Source organism: Anomaloglossus baeobatrachus, chromosome 8 (genome assembly GCF_048569485.1).
Source record: "Anomaloglossus baeobatrachus isolate aAnoBae1 chromosome 8, aAnoBae1.hap1, whole genome shotgun sequence".
Classification (NCBI taxonomy): Eukaryota; Metazoa; Chordata; class Amphibia; order Anura; family Aromobatidae; genus Anomaloglossus; species Anomaloglossus baeobatrachus.
The window spans coordinates 229,354,606-229,373,265 of record NC_134360.1 but is presented as its reverse complement, the minus strand read 5'-3'; the positions used below and the strand labels follow the sequence as shown (position 1 = coordinate 229,373,265).

The 18,660-nt window shown below is 52.6% G+C and overlaps 1 protein-coding gene across 1 annotated transcript in view; it reads right to left on the bottom strand.

Annotated features, from left to right (window-relative positions):
• The window catches only part of LRRC40 (leucine rich repeat containing 40), an 82,956-nt gene that overhangs the window by 50,146 nt on the left and 14,150 nt on the right, over positions 1 to 18,660 (bottom strand). The window contains exons 7-8 of the mRNA XM_075321125.1: positions 6,678 to 6,850; positions 840 to 930 (exon numbers count right to left, since the gene is read on the bottom strand). Of these exons, the coding sequence (XP_075177240.1) occupies positions 840 to 930; positions 6,678 to 6,850 (264 nt within the window). The remainder of the gene's footprint in view (positions 1 to 839; positions 931 to 6,677; positions 6,851 to 18,660) is intronic.

Sequence of the window (18,660 nt, the reverse complement as noted above, 5' to 3'; positions counted from 1 at the left end):
AGCGCACAATGCTTAGCGCTGGCTCCTTGCTCTCCTAGTTACAGCACACATCGGGTTAATTAACCCGATGTGTGCTGCAGCTAAATGTGCACAGAGCAGGGAGCAGCGCACAATTCTTAGCGCTGGCTCCTTGCTCTCCTAGTTACAGCACACATCGGGTTAATTAACCCGATGTGTGCTGCAGCTACATGTGCACAGAGCAGGAGCCGGCACTGACAGTGAGAGCGGCGGAGGCTGGTATCAAAGGTAAATATCGGGTAACCAAGGACAGGGCTTCTTGGTTACCCGATGTTTACATTGGTTACCAGCCTCCGCAGAAGCCGGCTCCTGCTGCCTGCACATTTAGTTGTTGCTGTCTCGCTGTCACACACAGCGATCTGTGCTTCACAGCGGGACAGCAACAACTAAAAAATGGCCCAGGACATTCAGCAACAACCAACGACCTCACAGCAGGGGCCAGGTTGTTGCTGGATGTCACACACAGCAACATCGCTAGCAACGTCACAAAAGTTGTTCGTTAGCAGCGATGTTGCTAGCGATGTTGCTTAGTGTGACGGGGCCTTAAGGCCTAGGCCGAAACGAGTGGTTTTTTGTCCCCTCCACCCCCCCCGGTTAAAATTGACCACCGGGCAGTTTTAACGAAGCAAATAGAGGTGACATTTTATGATATACGTCTATTTGACCTTGTTCTTGCAGCGCGGGACGCTATTTGTTTTATGAATCTTCTGCCTTGCCAAGGTGTCCGAGTGGGGATCTGGAACCAGGACCTGAAACTAGGAGGTGAGCTGACACCCTTGTCTTTTTGCACAAAAATGTATAGTCTGTATAGTTTTACTTACACTCAGCAGGTCCCTCCTAATGCCCCTCAGGGGATTGCCCTCAAGCTGAAGGGATTTTAAATTTGGCAGATTTGCAAGGGAAGTAGGCAGACTGCAAAGAAAAAAAAAAAAAAAAAAACTGATAAGAGCAAAGAGGTCACATCTGAAACCACACCAAAGAAGAAAATCAGAACTGTGCATACGTTTTAGGCAACAGTGAGATAAATCCTGCAATGTAAAAAGCTGTGAAAAAGTGTCAATAGTTTACTTTTTATTAACAAAATGATTAAAAAAAATAAATAAATAAATAAATAAATAAATAAATCACATCAATATTTGGCATGATCACCCATTGCCTTCAAAACACCATCACTTCTTCTCGGCACTTGCACACAATTCTTTTTTATAAAAACTTTGCAAAAGGTTGTTCCAAAAATCTTGGGATTCCTGACCTCAGATCATCCGTGTCTGAGGCTTGTGCGGATCCTTCTATCTCTTGTTCCCAGACAGGCGGGATGATGTGAGATAAGGGCTTCATCACCTCTAGGACTCCTTGTTCTTAGTGGCATTGGCTGGATGTTGGGGGTATTTGTCAGATTGTAGAATAAATTTGGAGCCAGACACCTCCTGATGGTATTACATGATGGAGAAGTATCTGCCTGGATTTCTCAGCATTGAGGACACCATTAATGCTGACAAAGAAGGGAATTTTGTTACTTACCGTAAATTCCTTTTCTTCTAGCTCCTATTGGGAGACCCAGACGATTGGGTGTATAGCACTGCCTCCGGAGGCCACACAAAGCATTACACTAAAAAGTGTAAGGCCCCTCCCCTTCTGGCTATACACCCCCAGTGGGATCACTGGCTCACCAGTTTTAGTGCAAAAGCAAGAAGGAGGAAAGCCAAGAACTGGTTTAAACAAATTCACTCCGAAGTAACGTCGGAGAACTGAAAACCGTTCAACATGAACAACATGTGTACCCGAAAAACAACCAAAAATCCCGAAGGACAACAGGGCGGGTGCTGGGTCTCCCAATAGGAGCTAGAAGAAAAGGAATTTACGGTAAGTAACAAAATTCCCTTCTTCTTCGGCGCTCCATTGGGAGACCCAGACGATTGGGACGTCCAAAAGCTGTCCCTGGGTGGGTAAAGAATACCTCATGTTAGAGCTGCGAAGACAGCCCTCCCCTACGGGGAGGCAACTGCCGCCTGCAGGACTCTTCTACCTAGGCTGGCGTCCGCCGAAGCATAGGTATGCACCTGATAATGTTTGGTGAAAGTGTGCAGACTCGACCAGGTAGCTGCCTGGCACACCTGTTGAGCCGTAGCCTGGTGTCGTAATGCCCAGGACGCACCCACGGCTCTGGTAGAATGGGCCTTCAGCCCTGATGGAAACGGAAGCCCAGCAGAACGGTAGGCTTCAAGAATTGGTTCTTTGATCCATCGAGCCAGGGTGGCCTTAGAAGCCTGCGACCCTTTGCGCTTACCAGCGACAAGGACAAAGAGTGCATCCGAACGGCGCAGGGGCGCCGTGCGGGAAATGTAGATTCTGAGTGCTCTCACCAGATCCAACAAATGTAAATCCTTCTCATACCGATGAACTGCATGAGGACAAAAAGAAGGCAAAGAGATATCCTGATTAAGATGAAAAGCGGATACCACCTTCGGGAGAAACTCCTGAATGGGTCGCAGCACTACCTTGTCCTGGTGGAAAACCAGGAAGGGAGCCTTGGATGACAGCGCTGCTAGCTCAGACACTCTCCGAAGAGATGTGATCGCTACCAGAAAAGCCACTTTCTGTGATAGTCTAGAAAGTGAAACCTCCCTCAGAGGCTCGAAGGGCGGCTTCTGGAGGGCAACTAGTACCCTGTTCAGATCCCATGGATCTAACGGCCGCTTGTACGGGGGTACGATATGACAAACCCCCTGCAGGAACGTGCGTACCTTAGAAAGTCGTGCTAGACGCTTCTGAAAAAAGACGGATAGCGCCGAGACTTGCCATTTAAGGGAGCCGAGCGACAAACCTTTTTCTAATCCAGATTGCAGGAAAGAAAGAAATGTAGGCAATGCAAATGGCCAGGGAGACACTCCCTGAGCAGAGCACCAGGATAAGAATATCCTCCACGTTCTGTGGTAGATCTTAGCGGACGTGGGCTTCCTAGCCTGTCTCATGGTGGCAACGACCCCTTGGGATAATCCTGAAGACGCTAGGATCCAGGACTCAATGGCCACACAGTCAGGTTCAGGGCCGCAGAATTCCGATGGAAAAACGGCCCTTGGGACAGCAAGTCTGGTCGGTCTGGTAGTGCCCACGGTTGGCCGACCGTGAGATGCCACAGATCCGGATACCACGCCCTCCTTGGCCAGTCTGGGGCGACGAGTATGACGCGGCTGCAGTCGGATCTGATCTTGCGTAGCACTCTGGGCAAGAGTGCCAGAGGTGGAAACACATAAGGGAGCCGGAACTGCGACCAATCTTGCACTAAGGCGTCTGCCGCCAGAGCTCTGTGATCGCGAGACCGTGCCATGAAGGTTGGGACCTTGTTGTTGTGCCGGGACGCCATTAGGTCGACGTCCGGCCTTCCCCAGCGGCGACAGATTTCCTGAAACACGTCCGGGTGAAGGGACCATTCCCCTGCGTCCATGCCCTGGCGACTGAGGAAGTCTGCTTCCCAGTTTTCTACGCCGGGGATGTGAACTGCAGATATGGTGGAGGCCGTGGCTTCCACCCACATCAGAATCCGCCGGACTTCCTGGAAGGCTTGCCGACTGCGTGTCCCCCCTTGGTGGTTGATGTATGCCACCGCTGTGGAGTTGTCCGACTGAATTCGGATCTGCCTTCCTTCCAGCCACTGCTGGAAGGCTAGTAGGGCAAGATACACTGCTCTGATTTCCAGAACATTGATCTGAAGGGTGGACTCCTGCTGGGTCCACGTACCCTGAGCCCTGTGGTGGAGAAAAACTGCTCCCCACCCTGACAGACTCGCGTCTGTCGTGACCACCGCCCAGGACGGTGGTAGGAAGGATCTTCCCTGTGATAATGAGGTGGGAAGAAGCCACCACTGCAGAGAGTCCTTGGCCGTCTGGGAAAGGGAGACTTTCCTGTCCAGGGATGTTGACTTCCCGTCCCATTGGCGGAGAATGTCCCATTGAAGTGGGCGCAGATGAAACTGCGCAAACGGAACCGCCTCCATTGCCGCCACCATCTTCCCGAGGAAGTGCATGAGGCGTCTTAAGGAGTGCGACTGACTTTGAAGGAGAGCCTGCACCCCAGTCTGTAGTGACCGCTGCTTGTCCAGCGGAAGCTTCACTATCGCTGAAAGAGTATGAAACTCCATGCCAAGATACGTCAGTGATTGGGTCGGTAACAGAGTTGACTTTGAGAAGTTGATGATCCACCCGAACGTCTGGAGAGTCTCCAGTGCAACATTCAGGCTGAGTTGGCATGCCTCCTGAGAGGGTGCCTTGACAAGTAGATCGTCCAAGTAAGGGATCACAGAGTGTCCCTGAGAGTGCAAGACTGCTACCACTGCCGCCATGACCTTGGTGAACACCCGTGGGGCTGTCACCAGACCAAATGGCAGAGCTACGAACTGAAGATGGTCGTCTCCTATCACGAAGCGTAGAAAGCGTTGGTGCTCTGTAGCAATCGGCACGTGGAGATAAGCATCTTTGATGTATATTGATGCTAGGAAATCTCCTTGAGACATTGAGGCAATGACTGAGCGGAGGGATTCCATCCGGAACCGCCTGGCGTTCACATGCTTGTTGAGCAGTTTTAGGTCCAGAACAGGACGGAATATCTGGTACAGGAAAAAGTACACCAATACAACACTGTGGCACTAGTGGGGCCAGCACTAATGTGCTGCTTACCGCCCGCTAAACGCGGGTGTGTGGTCGCCAGAAATCCCTAGTCTGGGTCTCCCAGAGCCTGTGTCCGTCCTCCAGCCAGACTGCATGCAGGAATGGCTGCCGGCGTCCTGTGGAGGGGGGGGCGGGCCCTGGGCGTGCTCAGACCAAAAGCGGGAAACCTGCGTCCCACTGTGCCTAGTGAGAGGGCTGGAGCATGTAAATAAGGCTCCAGCCCTCGGCGCTGACGATTGCACAGCGTCTGTCCCATTCCCTGATTGACAGGGAGGGGGCGGGAACGAAGCGGAGCTAGGCCGCAAAAGCCGGGGACTAAATTTATAAGCGCCGCCGCCGTAAAAGCGCGGTCGGCGCTAAGTCCCCGGCGCACTACAAGTCCCAGCCGCGCCGCCGCTCCGATAGTGGCCGGCGCGGTAGTTCCCAGCACATGAAGTCACACAGCTAAGCTGCTGTGACTCAAACCCCAGCGTGCAGCGCTACTGTCCCCGGCGCACTAACACACCCAGCAAGTCTGGCGTGTGCGTGCCTGTCTGTACGGGGACACAGAGTACCTGAAAGTTGCAGGGCCTTGTCCCTGAACGGTACCCAGCTCCGTATCCAGCAGGTTCACTGGGTCTGTGGATGGAGCCCGGCCTCAGGGCTTGGGGGCCGGTAAGATCCCACTTCCTCAGAGCCCCTCAGGGGGATGGGGAAGGAAAACAGCATGTGGGCTCCAGCCTCTGTACCCGCAATGGGTACCTCAACCTTACAAACCACAAGTGGGGTAAGAAGGGAGCATGCTGGGGGCCCCATATGGGCCCTCTTTTCTTCCATCCGACATAGTCAGCAGCTACTGCTGACTAAACAGTGGAGCTATGCGTGGATGTCTGACCTCCTTCGCACAAAGCAGAAAACTGGTGAGCCAGTGATCCCACTGGGGGTGTATAGCCAGAAGGGGAGGGGCCTTACACTTTTTAGTGTAATGCTTTGTGTGGCCTCCGGAGGCAGTGCTATACACCCAATCGTCTGGGTCTCCCAATGGAGCGCCGAAGAAATCAAGAACTCCATTTGCAGAAATGTAGCCATAAACTTGCAGGACCCTCGAACATGCTCCATTACTCCTGCAGACCCTCATTATTGTGCCGCTCTCCAGTGAACAAACTTTATGTTACAGCCAAATATTCCACATTTTGTCTCATGAGTCCAGAGCACCTGTGCATTTATTCTGCACCCCTGTTCCTATGTTTTTATGCAGAGCTGAATAATTGCCTTGTTTCCATGTAGAAGGTTGGTTTTTGGCTGCAATTCTTCCATGAAGACTCCTTCTGGCCACAAAACTATCTTCAATGTAAAAAAACGAAAGAGGAGTCCTGGAGGTGATGATCCGGCTCCGCAAAGCCCTGATCTCACATTATCCCATCTGTCAGGGATCAGGAGTCCTGGAGGTGATGATCCGGCCCTTGCAGAGCCCTGATCGCACATCATCCCATCTGTCAGGGATCAGGAGTCCTGGAGGTGATGATCCGGCCCTTGCAGAGCCCTGATCGCACATCATCCCATCTGTCTGGGACCAGAAGTCCTGGAGGTGATGATCCGGCCCTTGCAAAGCCCTGATCGCACATCATCCCATCTGTCTGGGATCAAGAGACAGAAGGATCTCTATAAGCCTCATACACACAAGATACGGGGTCAGTTCTCCAAGATGTTTGGAACAATGTCCTGTAAAAAGTGTACCTAAAAACTGATGGTGTAATTTATTGATGGAATTTACATTTTAATCATTTTGCAGTTTGTTACTTGATAAAAAATAAAATTAATAAACACTTCTACTTTTGAAAGCTTCTTACAGTCAATACATTTTTACTACATCTACCTGAAGATGTTGACAATGCCCGGGTGTAGTGTCTCTTACATGTCGTGCCCTGATCCCAGTCATTTGTACATTCTCCTGGTTAGTGGCCCCTGATCTTGCAGATACACATCACATAGTAAGGTTGCAGTCACGTCTCTCACCTGCCCAGGTCATTATTGGACAAGTCCAGCCGCTCCAGTCCTTTCAATAGAGCGATTTCATCGGGTAAGCTCTTCAGTTTATTATCCCGCAGCTCCAATATGCTGAGGCAGCTCAGGTGAGACAAGTGCTGGGGGCCCAGGGTATGAATCTGATTGTTACCGACGTGCAGCTCCTGAGGGGTTAATGTGGAATAAATTATATCAGTTAAGAATAAAATGTCACGACTAAACAGCGGCTACAATTCTCATACATTAAAAGGTATATTCCCACAACTTATGTCCAACAGACAGACGATAAGTGTCTGATCCCTGGGGTCCACCTGGGCCCTCAAAGAACAGAACAGATCATATAACCAGTGTGGATACGAATGTACAGGGCTCCTCCAGTAAAATTCTATGGCACTGATGGGGATATTAGACCACAGCACTCGGCCATCACTGTCAGTCTAAGGCTGTCCGCACGTTGCGTTTTACCTGCTTTTTAGCTGCGTTTACAACTGCAGCGTTTTCATGCCAAAAGGCATGAGTTTCCATTTTCAAGCAAAGTCTATGGGAAAAAGAGAATTGTGTTACTTACCGTAAATTCTTTTTCTTATAGTTCCGTATTGGGAGACCCAGAGTTTAGCTTCTGCCTCCGGAGGACACACAAAGTACTACACTTAAAAGTGTAGCTCCTCCCTCTGAGCTTATACACCCCCTGGTAGCCAGTCCTAGCCAGTTTAGTGCAAAAGCTGAAGGAGAATAGCCACCCACAAGTAGAACCGAGTAAGAACCGGAACAACCGGAGACTCTGTCCACGACAACAGCCGGTGATAACACATGGAACAAGAAAATTGCCAACAGGCAACAGGGAGGGAGCTGGGTCTCCCAATACGGAACTATAAGAAAAAGAATTTACGGTAAGTAACAAAATTCTCTTTTTCTTTATCGTTCCTTTGGGAGACCCAGACCATGGGACGTTCCAAAGCTGTCCCTGGGTGGGAATAAACAGAAAAAAACTAAGAAGTAGGCGGAGCCTAACTTCATAAGTGGGCGACAGCCGCCTAAAGGATGCGTCTGCCCAAGCTCGCATCTGCCGAAGCATGAGCATGCACTTGGTAGTGCTTCGAAAAGGTATGCAGGCTAGTCCAAGTGGCAGCCTGATAGACTTGTTGAGCCGTAGCCTGGTGCCTAAAAGCCAAAGAGGCACCGACAGCTCTGGTCGAGTGTGCTTTGATCCCCGGCGGGGGAGGCACCTGAGTACTCTGGTAGGCGTCCGAAATGGTCGATCTAATCCAACGGGCCAAGGTCGGCTTAGAAGCAGAGAGACCCTTGCGCCGCCCTGTGGTTAGCACAAAAAGAGAGGTGCACCGCCTAAGCGCAGCGGTGCGAGCCACATAAATCCGGAGAGCACGCACCAGATCCAGAGTATGCAGCGCTTTCTCAAAGCAATAAACAGGGGCCAGACAGAAGGAAGGCAAGGAAATATCCTGGTTAAGGTGGAAGGGAGAGACCACCTTAGGAAGAAAGTCCGGGGTCGGACGGAGAACTACCTTGTCTTGGTGAAAAAACAAAAAAGGTGACTCCGAGGAGAGCGCAGCCAAATCAGAGACTCTCCTGAGAGAAGTTATGGCAACTAGAAAGGCCACCTTTTGAGAAAGACGATACAAAGAAACCTCCCTAAGGGGCTCGAAAGGGGGTTTCTGCAATACCGTGAGGACCAAGTTAAGGTCCCAGGGATCCAAGGGCCGCCGATAAGGTGGAATGATGTGAGACGCACCTTGCATGAAGGTGCGGACCTGAGCCAGCCGGGCGAGATGCCGCTGGAACAGCACTGATACAGCTGAGACTTGTCCCTTGAGAGAGTTGAGGGACAGTCCTAGCTGCAGACCGGACTGTAAAAAAGACAGAAGGGTCGGCAACGAGAATGGCCAAGGGGAATAGCCGGAAGAGCGACACCAGGACAGGAAAATTTTCCAAGTCCTGTGATAGATTTTGACGGAGGAAGACTTACGGGCCCGAGTCATAGTGGAGATGACTTCAGGAGGAATACCAGAAGCCGTCAAAATCCAGAACTCAAGAGCCACGCCGTCAATTTGAGTGCCGCAGAATTCGGGCGGAAAAACAGACCTTGCGAGAGCAGGTCTGTACGGTCCGGAAGATGCCACGGCATCTCCACGGACAGTTGGAGCAGGTCCGGATACCAAGCTCGCCTGGGCCAGTCCGGTGCAATGAGGATGACTCGACGGCCCTCCATTCTGATCTTGCGCAGGACTCCGGGCAAGAGAGCTAGAGGGGGAAACACGTAGGACAGACGAAACTGGGACCAGTCTTGAACCAGAGCGTCCGCGGCGAAGGCCTGAGGATCGTGGGAGCGAGCCACGTAAACCGGAACCTTGTTGTTGTGACGGGATGCCATTAGGTCCACGTCCGGAGTGCCCCACTTGCGGCAGATTGACTGAAACACTGCCGGGTGCAGGGACCACTCGCCACCGTCCACGGATTGACGGCTGAGATAATCTGCCTCCCAGTTTTCTACGCCAGGGATGTGGACTGCAGATATGGTGGACTTGGAGTCCTCCGCCCATTGAAGAATGCGTTGGACCTCCAACATTGCCAGGCGGCTGCGTGTCCCGCCTTGGTGATTGATGTAGGCAACCACTGTCGCGTTGTCTGACTGGACTCGAATGTGCCTGCCTGCCAACAGGTGGTGAAAGGCTAGGAGAGCTAGAAGCACAGCTCTGGTTTCCAGCACATTGATTGAAAGGGCTGACTCGGACGGAGTCCAAGTGCCCTGTGCTCTGTGGTGGAGATGTACCGCTCCCCAGCCGGATAGGCTTGCATCCGTGGTGAGAATCACCCAGGACGGAGTCAGGAAGGAGCGCCCTTGGGACAGGGAGAGGGGTCGAAGCCACCACTGAAGAGAGCTCCTGGTCCGTGGCGACAGAGCCACTAACCTCTGTAAGGAGGAAGGCCGCTTGTCCCAACAGCGGAGAATGTCCAGCTGCAGAGGACGCAGATGGAACTGGGCAAAGGGAACCGCCTCCATGGAGGCCACCATTTGACCCAGCACCTGCATCAGGCGCCTGAGGGAATAACGGCGGGGCCTCAGGAGAGAGCGCACCGCTAGCCGGAGAGACTGCTGTTTGATTAAGGGCAACTTCACAACTGCCGGCAAAGTCTCGAACTGCATCCCTAGGTACGTGAGACTCTGGGTCGGAGTCAGAGTGGATTTGGGAAGATTGACAATCCACCCGAATTGGGCTAGGGTGGCGAGAGTGAGCGAAACACTCCGCTGACAGTCTGCGCTGGATGTACCCTTGACCAGAAGGTCGTGCAGATAAGGAAGCACTGCTAACCCCTGGAGGTGCAGGACCGCAATCACTGCCGCCATGACCTTGGTGAATACCCGAGGGGCCGTGGCTAACCCGAAGGGGAGAGCCACGAATTGGAAATGATCCTCTCCTATCGCAAAACGTAACCAACGCTGATGTGACACTGCGATTGGCACATGTAGATAGGCATCTCTGATGTCGATGGACGCCAGGAACTCCCCTTGGGTCATAGAGGCAATGACTGATCGCAGAGACTCCATGCGAAAATGCCGTACCCGGACATGCTTGTTGAGAAGCTTGAGATCCAGGCTGGGCCGGAAGGTACCGTCCTTTTTTGGAACTAGGAAGAGATTTGAGTAAAAACCTCTGAACCGTTCCTGAGCGGGAACCGGTACAATTACTCCGTTGGCCTGCAAGGCTGCCACGGCCTGTGAGAAGGCGGCGGCCTTGGAGCAGGGGGGAGTTGAGAGAAAAAATCTGTTTGGCGGGCTGGAAGAGAATTCTATCCTGTAGCCGTGAGATATGATGTCTCTCACCCACTGATCGAAGACTTGCTTTAACCAAGCGTCGCCAAAGTGGGAGAGCCTGCCACCGACTAAGGACGTGGCTGGAGCGGGCCGAGAGTCATGAGGAAGCTGCCTTAGTGGCAGAACCTCCTGCGGTCTTCTGCGGACGCGCTTTTGGGCGCCAGTTTGATTTCTGATCCTTGGCTGAGTTAGCGGACGAGGCGGAAGGCTTAGAGGATGACCAGTTGGAGGAACGAAAGGAACGAAACCTCGATTGATTCCTACCCTGGGCGGGTTTCCTGGTCTTGGTTTGTGGCATGGAAGTACTTTTCCCGCAAGTAGCTTCTTTAATGATTTCATCCAGCTGTTCACCAAACAGCCGTGAACCAGCAAAAGGGAGCCCAGCAAGAAACTTCTTGGAAGAAGCATCTGCCTTCCACTCTCGAAGCCACAAAATCCTGCGGATAACAAGAGAATTAGCTGAAGCCACCGCAGTGCGGTGAAAAGCCTCCAGCATGGCAGACATGGCATAAGATGAAAAAGCTGAAGCCTGAGAAGTTAAGGTAACCATCTCAGGCATAGATTCCTTGGTGAGGGAATGCATCTCCTCTAGAGAAGCAGAGATGGCTTTGAGAGCCCACACTGCTGCAAAAGTCGGGCAAAACGCGGCCCCCGCAGTTTCATACACAGATTTGGCCAGAAGGTCAATCTGACGGTCAGTGGAATCCTTAAGTGAGGTGCCGTCAGCCACCGACACAACGGTCCGGGCTGAGAGCCTAGACACCGGAGGGTCTACCCTTGGGGAGTGAGACCACTCCTTGACCACCTCAGGTGGAAATGGAAACCGGTCATCAGAACCACGCTTTGGAAAGCGTTTGTCAGGGCAGGCCCTGGGCTTGGTCACAGCGGTCTGAAAACTGGAGTGGTTAAAGAACACACTCTTCACTCTCTTAGGCGAGGTAAACTGGTGCTTTTCTGCCAAAGAGAGTTGCTCCTCTGACACTGGCGGATTGAGATCCAGCACAGAATTAATAGAAGCAATCAAATCACTAAGATCTGAGTCACCCTCAGAGAAATCGAAGGGATACATAGCCTCCGAGCCCCCAGTGAGGGCATCCTCCTCATCTTGAGAGTCAGCTCTTGAGACAGAGCCGTGGGACGGGGAGGAAACCCTGCGCCTTCTCTTAGAAGGACGGGGTCTGGGATCAGATGATGAATCCTCCGTGAGCTCCGATGGACGGAGGTCAGAGGATAGGAATCCTCTGTCAAGAGTATTAGAGGCACCCTGTGAGGGGGGCTGATGCATATTCATCAAAGTCCTGGACAAAAGTCCCATGGACTCAGCAAATGACTGGGATATGGACCTAGAAAAGGACTCTACCCAGGCCAGGGGTTCAATCACAGGTGCAGCAGCAGCCTGAGAGACCACTGGGGGTGAGACTCCAGGCTGTGGCACCGCCAAGTTAGAGCAACCATCACAGTGTGGATAAATGCTCGGCTCAGGCAGCAGGAGCTTACATGCAGTACATGCAGAATAAAGCTTTGGAGCCTTGCTCCTTGTGTGAGACATGCTGCTGGAGTGGGGGCTTTGCAGAGAATGAACCCCAGGGAGAATATACAGAGGTCCACAACCAGTTGTGTGCCCTCCAGATCCCGAAGCCCGGTCCCCCAGTCGCAGCACCTCAGCAGAGATGCAGAATGCAGGATGTCCCAGAGCAGAGTGAACTCTGCCTGAGAAACCGGAGCGAAGAGAGGGGGCGGGACTAGGGGGCGTTCCTATAAAAGAGCGGGAACTGGAGGGCTAGAGACCTGCAGGGAAGGAGGGACGCCCCAGCAGTGGGGAGTGTCCCTCCCCTGTGTAGAACGGCCGCCGGGAGGAGCCGAACCTGTCCCTCTGCATGAGTGACATGCGAGGGCAGGAAAATGAAACTAGGCCTCCGGCGAAGCCGGGGCCTAAATTTAAGCGGCGAGGCCGACTTTCAAGCACCATCGGCGCGGTTCTCAGGCAAAAGCTAGAGAACCCGCCGGAAAAGTTAAAACAAATCACATACAGCATACTCTCCCCTTACAATAAAGAACCGGGACCCCCAACATAAACATCTCAGGTACTTGGCTGCTGAGACGCAGGGCCATGTCCCTGGGGATGAGTGCTCCGGTCCAACAGAATCCTCAAGGGGCTGTGGATGGAGACCGGACTCCTGCCAAGCATGGAGACCGTGCTGGCTCCCACTTCAAGCCAGAGCCCAGAAGGGATGGTGAAGGAGCGCGGCATGTAAGGCTGCAGCCTTGTAAATCAACCTTAACAACACCGCCGACACAGTGGGGTGAGAAGGGATATGCCGGGGGTCCAGACATGGACCCGCTTTTCTTCAAACTCTTTCCAAAAGTCAAACAAATCAGATGAGAATGCATGTGTGGATGTATGCCTCCTGACACAAAGCAATAAACTGGCTAGGACTGGCTACCAGGGGGTGTATAAGCTCAGAGGGAGGAGCTACACTTTTAAGTGTAGTACTTTGTGTGTCCTCCGGAGGCAGAAGCTAAACCACCCATGGTCTGGGTCTCCCAAAGGAACGATAAAGAAATGGGGATTTCGTGTGTGCACTTTGCAGTTCTAAACGCTGCGTCTAATTTGCATAATTTTGGGCAAAAGCTCAGCGTTCAAAGAAGCAGCGTGTCAATTGTTTTTTGCCATTTGGGCTGCGCTTTGATAACATTGAAGTCGATGAGAAGTTGCCAAAAGCAAGCAGCATCAAAATTCCAGCGTTTTACATGCTTTTTAGCTGCTGAAAACATGCGTTTATGACGTCAAAATAATGGTATATGTCCCTTTACACACACACACACACACACACAGTCCGACAATTAAATTAATGAAAAGAAGGGAATTTTGTTTACTTACCGTAAATTCCTTTTCTTCTAGCTCCTATTGGGAGACCCAGACAATTGGGTGTATAGCTTCTGCCTCCGGAGGCCACACAAAGTATTACACTTTAAAAAGTGTAACCCCTCCCCTCTGCCTATACACCCTCCCCTGCATCACGGGCTCCTCAGTTTTGGTGCAAAAGCAGGAAGGAGGAAACTTATAAATTGGTCTAAGGTAAATTCAATCCGAAGGATGTTCGGAGAACTGAAAACCATGAACCAAAAGAACAATTCAACATGAACAACATGTGTACACAAAAAAACAAACAGCCCGAAGGGAACAGGTGCGGGTGCTGGGTCTCCCAATAGGAGCTAGAAGAAAAGGAATTTACGGTAAGTAAACAAAATTCCCTTCTTCTTTGTCGCTCCATTGGGAGACCCAGACAATTGGGACGTCCAAAAGCAGTCCCTGGGTGGGTAAAAGAATACCTCGATAAAAAGAGCCGAAAACGACCCCCTCTTACAGGTAGGCAACCGCCGCCTGAAGGACTCGCCTACCTAGACTGGCATCTGCCGAAGCATAGGTATGCACCTGATAGTGTTTCGTGAAAGTGTGCAGACTAGACCAGGTAGCTGCCTGACACACCTGCTGAGCCGTAGCCCGGTGCCGCAATGCCCGGGACGCACCCACGGCTCTGGTAGAATGGGCTTTCAGCCCCAAAGGAAGCGGAAGCCCAGAAGAACGGTAGGCTTCAAGAATCGGTTCCTTGATCCACCGAGCCAAGGTTGACTTGGAAGCCTGCGAACCCTTACGCTGGCCAGCGACAAGGACAAAAAGGGCATCTGAACGGCGCAGGGGCGCCGTGCGAGACACGTAGAGCCGGAGTGCTCTCACCAGATCCAATGAGTGCAAATCCTTTTCACATTGGTGAATTGGATTAGGGCAAAATGAAGGTAAGGAGATATCCTGATTGAGATGAAAAGGAGATACCACCTTAGGGAGAAATTCCGGAACAGGACGCAGAACCACCTTATCTTGGTGAAAAACCAGGAAGGGGGCTTTGCATGACAGCGCTGCCAGCTCCGACACTCTACGGAGCGATGTAACTGCCACTAGAAATGCCACCTTCTGCGAAAGACGTGATAAAGAGACATCCCGCAGCGGCTCGAAAGGTGGTTTCTGAAGAGCCGTTAGCACCCTGTTAAGGTCCCAGGGTTCCAGCAGACGCTTGTAAGGTGGGACTATGTGGCAAACTCCCTGCAGGAACATGCGGACCTGCGGAAGCCTGGCTAGACGCTTTGAAAAAATACGGATAGCGCCGATACTTGTCCCTTGAGAGAGCCGAGAGACAAACCCTTGTCCATTCCGGATTGAAGGAATGAAAGAAAAGTGGGTAAGGCAAAGGGCCAGGGAGTAAAACCATTATCAGAGCACCAGGATAAGAAGATCCTCCAAGACCTGTGATAGATCTTGGCGGACGTCGGTTTCCTGGCCTGTCTCATAGTGGCAATGACATCTTGAGATAAACCTGAGGACGCTAGGAGCCAGGACTCAATGGCCACACAGTCAGGTTGAGGGCCGCAGAATTCAGATGGAAAAAACGGCCCTTGTGACAGCAAGTCTGGGCGGTCTGGGAGCGCCCACGGTTGACCCACCGTGAGTGGAGACCACAGCCCAGGTGGGGGGTAGGAAGGATTTTCCCTGCGACAGAGAGTTGGGAAGGAGCCACCACTGAAGTGACGTATTGGTTGCAAGGGAAAGAGACGTTCCTGTCGAGGGAAGTCGACCTCCTGTCCCATTTGCGGAGAATGTCCCACTGGAGTGGCCGCAGATGGAATTGCGCGAAGGGCACTGCCTCCATCGCTGCCACCATCTTCCCCAGGAAGTGCATGAGGCGCCTCAAGGGGTGTGACTGACCCCGAAGAAGAGATTGCACCCCTGCCTGCAGCGAAAGCTGTTTGTCCAGCGGTAGCATGACTACTGCTGACTGAGTATGAAACTCCATCCCAAGGTACGTCAGTGATTGGGTCGGTGTCAACTTGGATTTTGGGAAGTTGATGATCCACCCGAACTGCTGGAGAGTCGCCAGAGCGACGGAAAGGCTGTTTTGACACGCCATCTGAGAGGGTGCCCTGACCAGAAGATCGTCTAAGTAGGGAATCACCGAGTGGCCCTGAGAGTGTAGGACCGCCACAGCAGATGCCATGACCTTGGTGAACACCCGTGGGGCTGTCGCCAGGCCGAAAGGCAATGCCACGAACTGAAGGTGTTCGTCCCCGATGGCGAAACGCAAAAAGCGTTGATGTTCGGGTGCGATCGGCACATGGAGATAAGCATCCTTGATGTCGATCGATGCTAGGAAGTCTCCTTGTGACATCGAAGCGATGACCGAGCGGAGAGATTTCATCTGAAACCGTCTGGTGCTCACATGTCTGTTGAGCAGTTTGAGGTCCAGAACGGGACGGAACGAGCCGTCCTTCTTTGGCACCACAAACAAGTTGGAGTAAAAGCCGCGACCATGTTCCTGGGGGGGAACAGGGATCACAACTCCTTCTGTCTTCAGAGCGTTCACCGCCTGAAAAAGTGCATCAGCTCGCTCGGGGGGCGGAGAGGTTCTGAAGAAACGAGTCGGGGGACGAGAGCTGAACTCTATCCTGTAACCGTGAGACAGAATGACTCTCACCCATCGGTTTTGAACATGTGGCCACCAGGCGTCGCAAAAGCGGGAGAGCCTGCCACCGACCGAGGATGCGGTTCGGGGATGCCGAGAGTCATGAGGAGGCCGCCTTGGAAGCAGTGCCTCCTGCGGCCTTTTGGGGGCGTGACTTGGACCGCCACGCATAGGATTCCGTTGCTGAGGTCTCTTCGGTTTGGACTGGGGTAAGGAGGAGTCCTTTCCCTTGGATTCCTTAATAATCTCATCCAATCGTTCGCCAAACAAGCGGTCGCCAGAAAACGGCAAACCGGTTAAGAACCTCTTGGAAGCAGAGTCTGCTTTCCATTCGCGCAGCCACATGGCCCTGCGGACTGCCACAGAGTTAGCGGATGCCACCGCTGTACGGCTAGCAGAGTCTAGAACTGCGTTCATGGCGTAGGAAGAAAAAGCTGACGCCTGAGAAGTCAAAGACGCAACCTGCGGAGCAGAATTACGTGTGACCGCATTAATCTCAGCCAGACAAGCTGAGATAGCTTGGAGTGCCTACACGGCTGCAAAAGCCGGGGCAAAAGACGCGCCCGTGGCTTCATAGATGGATTTCACCAGGAGCTCTATCTGCCTGTCAGTGGCATCCTTTAGCGATGAGCCATCTGCAACCGATACCAAGATCTAGCCGCCAATCTAGAGACTGGGGGATCCACCTTGGGACATTGAGCCCAACCCTTAACAACGTCAGAGGGGAAGGGGTAACGTGTGTCAGTAAGGCGCTTAGTAAAGCGCTTGTCCGGAACCGCTCTGGGCTTCTGGACAGCATCTCTGAAGTTAGAGTGATCGAAAAACGCACTCCGTGTACGTTTAGGGAACCGAAACTGGTGTTTCTCCTGCTAAGAAGTCGACTCCTCTACAGGTGGCGGCGGGGGAGATATATCTAACACCTGGTTGATGGACGAGATAAGGTCATTTACTATGGCGTCCCCTTCAGGTGTATCAAGATTGAGAGCAACGTCAGGGTCAGAGCCCTGAGCTGCGACGTCCGCCTCATCCTCCAGAGAGTCCTCAAGCTGAGACCCCGAGCAGCGTGAGGAAGTCGGGGAAGATTCCCAGCGAGCCCGCTTAGCCGGTCTGGGACTGTGGTCCGTGCAGGAGTCCTCCACGTGAGACCTAGGGGCCACCCCGGGAGCACGCTGCGGCGCAGACCGAGAGGGGCCTGGAGGCGATGACCCAACAGTGCCCGGGGCCTGTGTAAGGACCGGTCTGGACTGCAAGGCTTCTAGTAGCTTGGCAGACCATTTGTCCATAGACTGAGCCATGGACTGTGAAAGCGACTCAGAGTTTCTCAGCAAAAACTGCAAACTCTGTCCCTGCCGCCTGGACAGGGGAAGCAGGAGGGTCTGCTTGAGCCGAGGGGCCCACTAGTGACCGAGGCTCCGGCTGAGTAAGTGCAACAGGGGTCGAGCATTGCTCACAGTGAGGGTAGGTGGAACCCGCAGGTAACATAGCCCCACAAGAGGTACAGGTTGCAAAAAAAAAAAAAAACCCTTTGCCTTAGCGCCCTTGCGGACGACATGCTGTTGTCTCCTAGGAGAGTGATCACTGAGGGTATATAGCCAAAAGCAAACAACCCGGCCGAACAGAGAAAATTATATATATATATTTATATATATATATATATATATATATATATATATATATATATATATATATATATATATATATATATATATATATATATATATATATATATATATATATATATATATATACACTCCGGCACCCTAGGGGGACCAGCACCGGGTGACCGGTGTTCCACCAGATTCCCTGCCTTAGGTGTCCCAGAGCTCGTTCCTGAAATCCTCCACCGGCAGAATGTGTGTAAAAATGGCTGCCGGAGCTCTCAGGGGAGGAGGGAGCCGTGGGCGGCGACTAGTAAAGTGCGGGAATCTGGGGCCCTACAGTGATCAGTGAGGGGGGGGGGGAAACCTAAAGTATGCTCCAGCCCTCACTGCCAACGTCAGGTCGACCGTCCCGCCCTTACCCCTGACTGGCAGGCCCGGGGGCGGGAGTTATGGTACTAGGCCGCAATGAAGCCGGGGACTAAATTTAATACCGCGGCCGACAAACAGGCGCGGTCGGCGCGGAAGTCCCAGTCTTCACAAACCAGCAGCTGCTGCAGCGTCTGTGAAACAAGCGCTCCATGCACCGTCCCCATGGGGACACAGAGTACCTTTAGATGCAGGGCCCTGTCCCTGAGAATACATCGACTCCTGTCCGGCAGATTCCCACAGGGGCTGCGGAGGGAGCCCGGTCCCAGTGAATGGATGACCGGTTAGGATCCCACTTCTCCCAGAGCCTCTAAGGGATGGTGAAGGAAAACGGCATGTGGCTCCAGCCTCTGTACCCGCAATGGGTACCTCAACCTTAACAGCACCGCCGACTTAGTGGGGTGAGAAGGGAGCATGCCGGGGGCCCTGTGGGGGCCCTCTTTTCTTCCAAACGATAAAATCAGCAGCTGCTGCTGACTAAAATGAGAATGCATGAGTGGATGTCAGCCTCCTTCCACACAAACCATAAAACTGAGGAGCCCGTGATGCAGGGGAGGGTGTATAGGCAGAGGGGAGGGGTTACACTTTTTAAAGTGTAA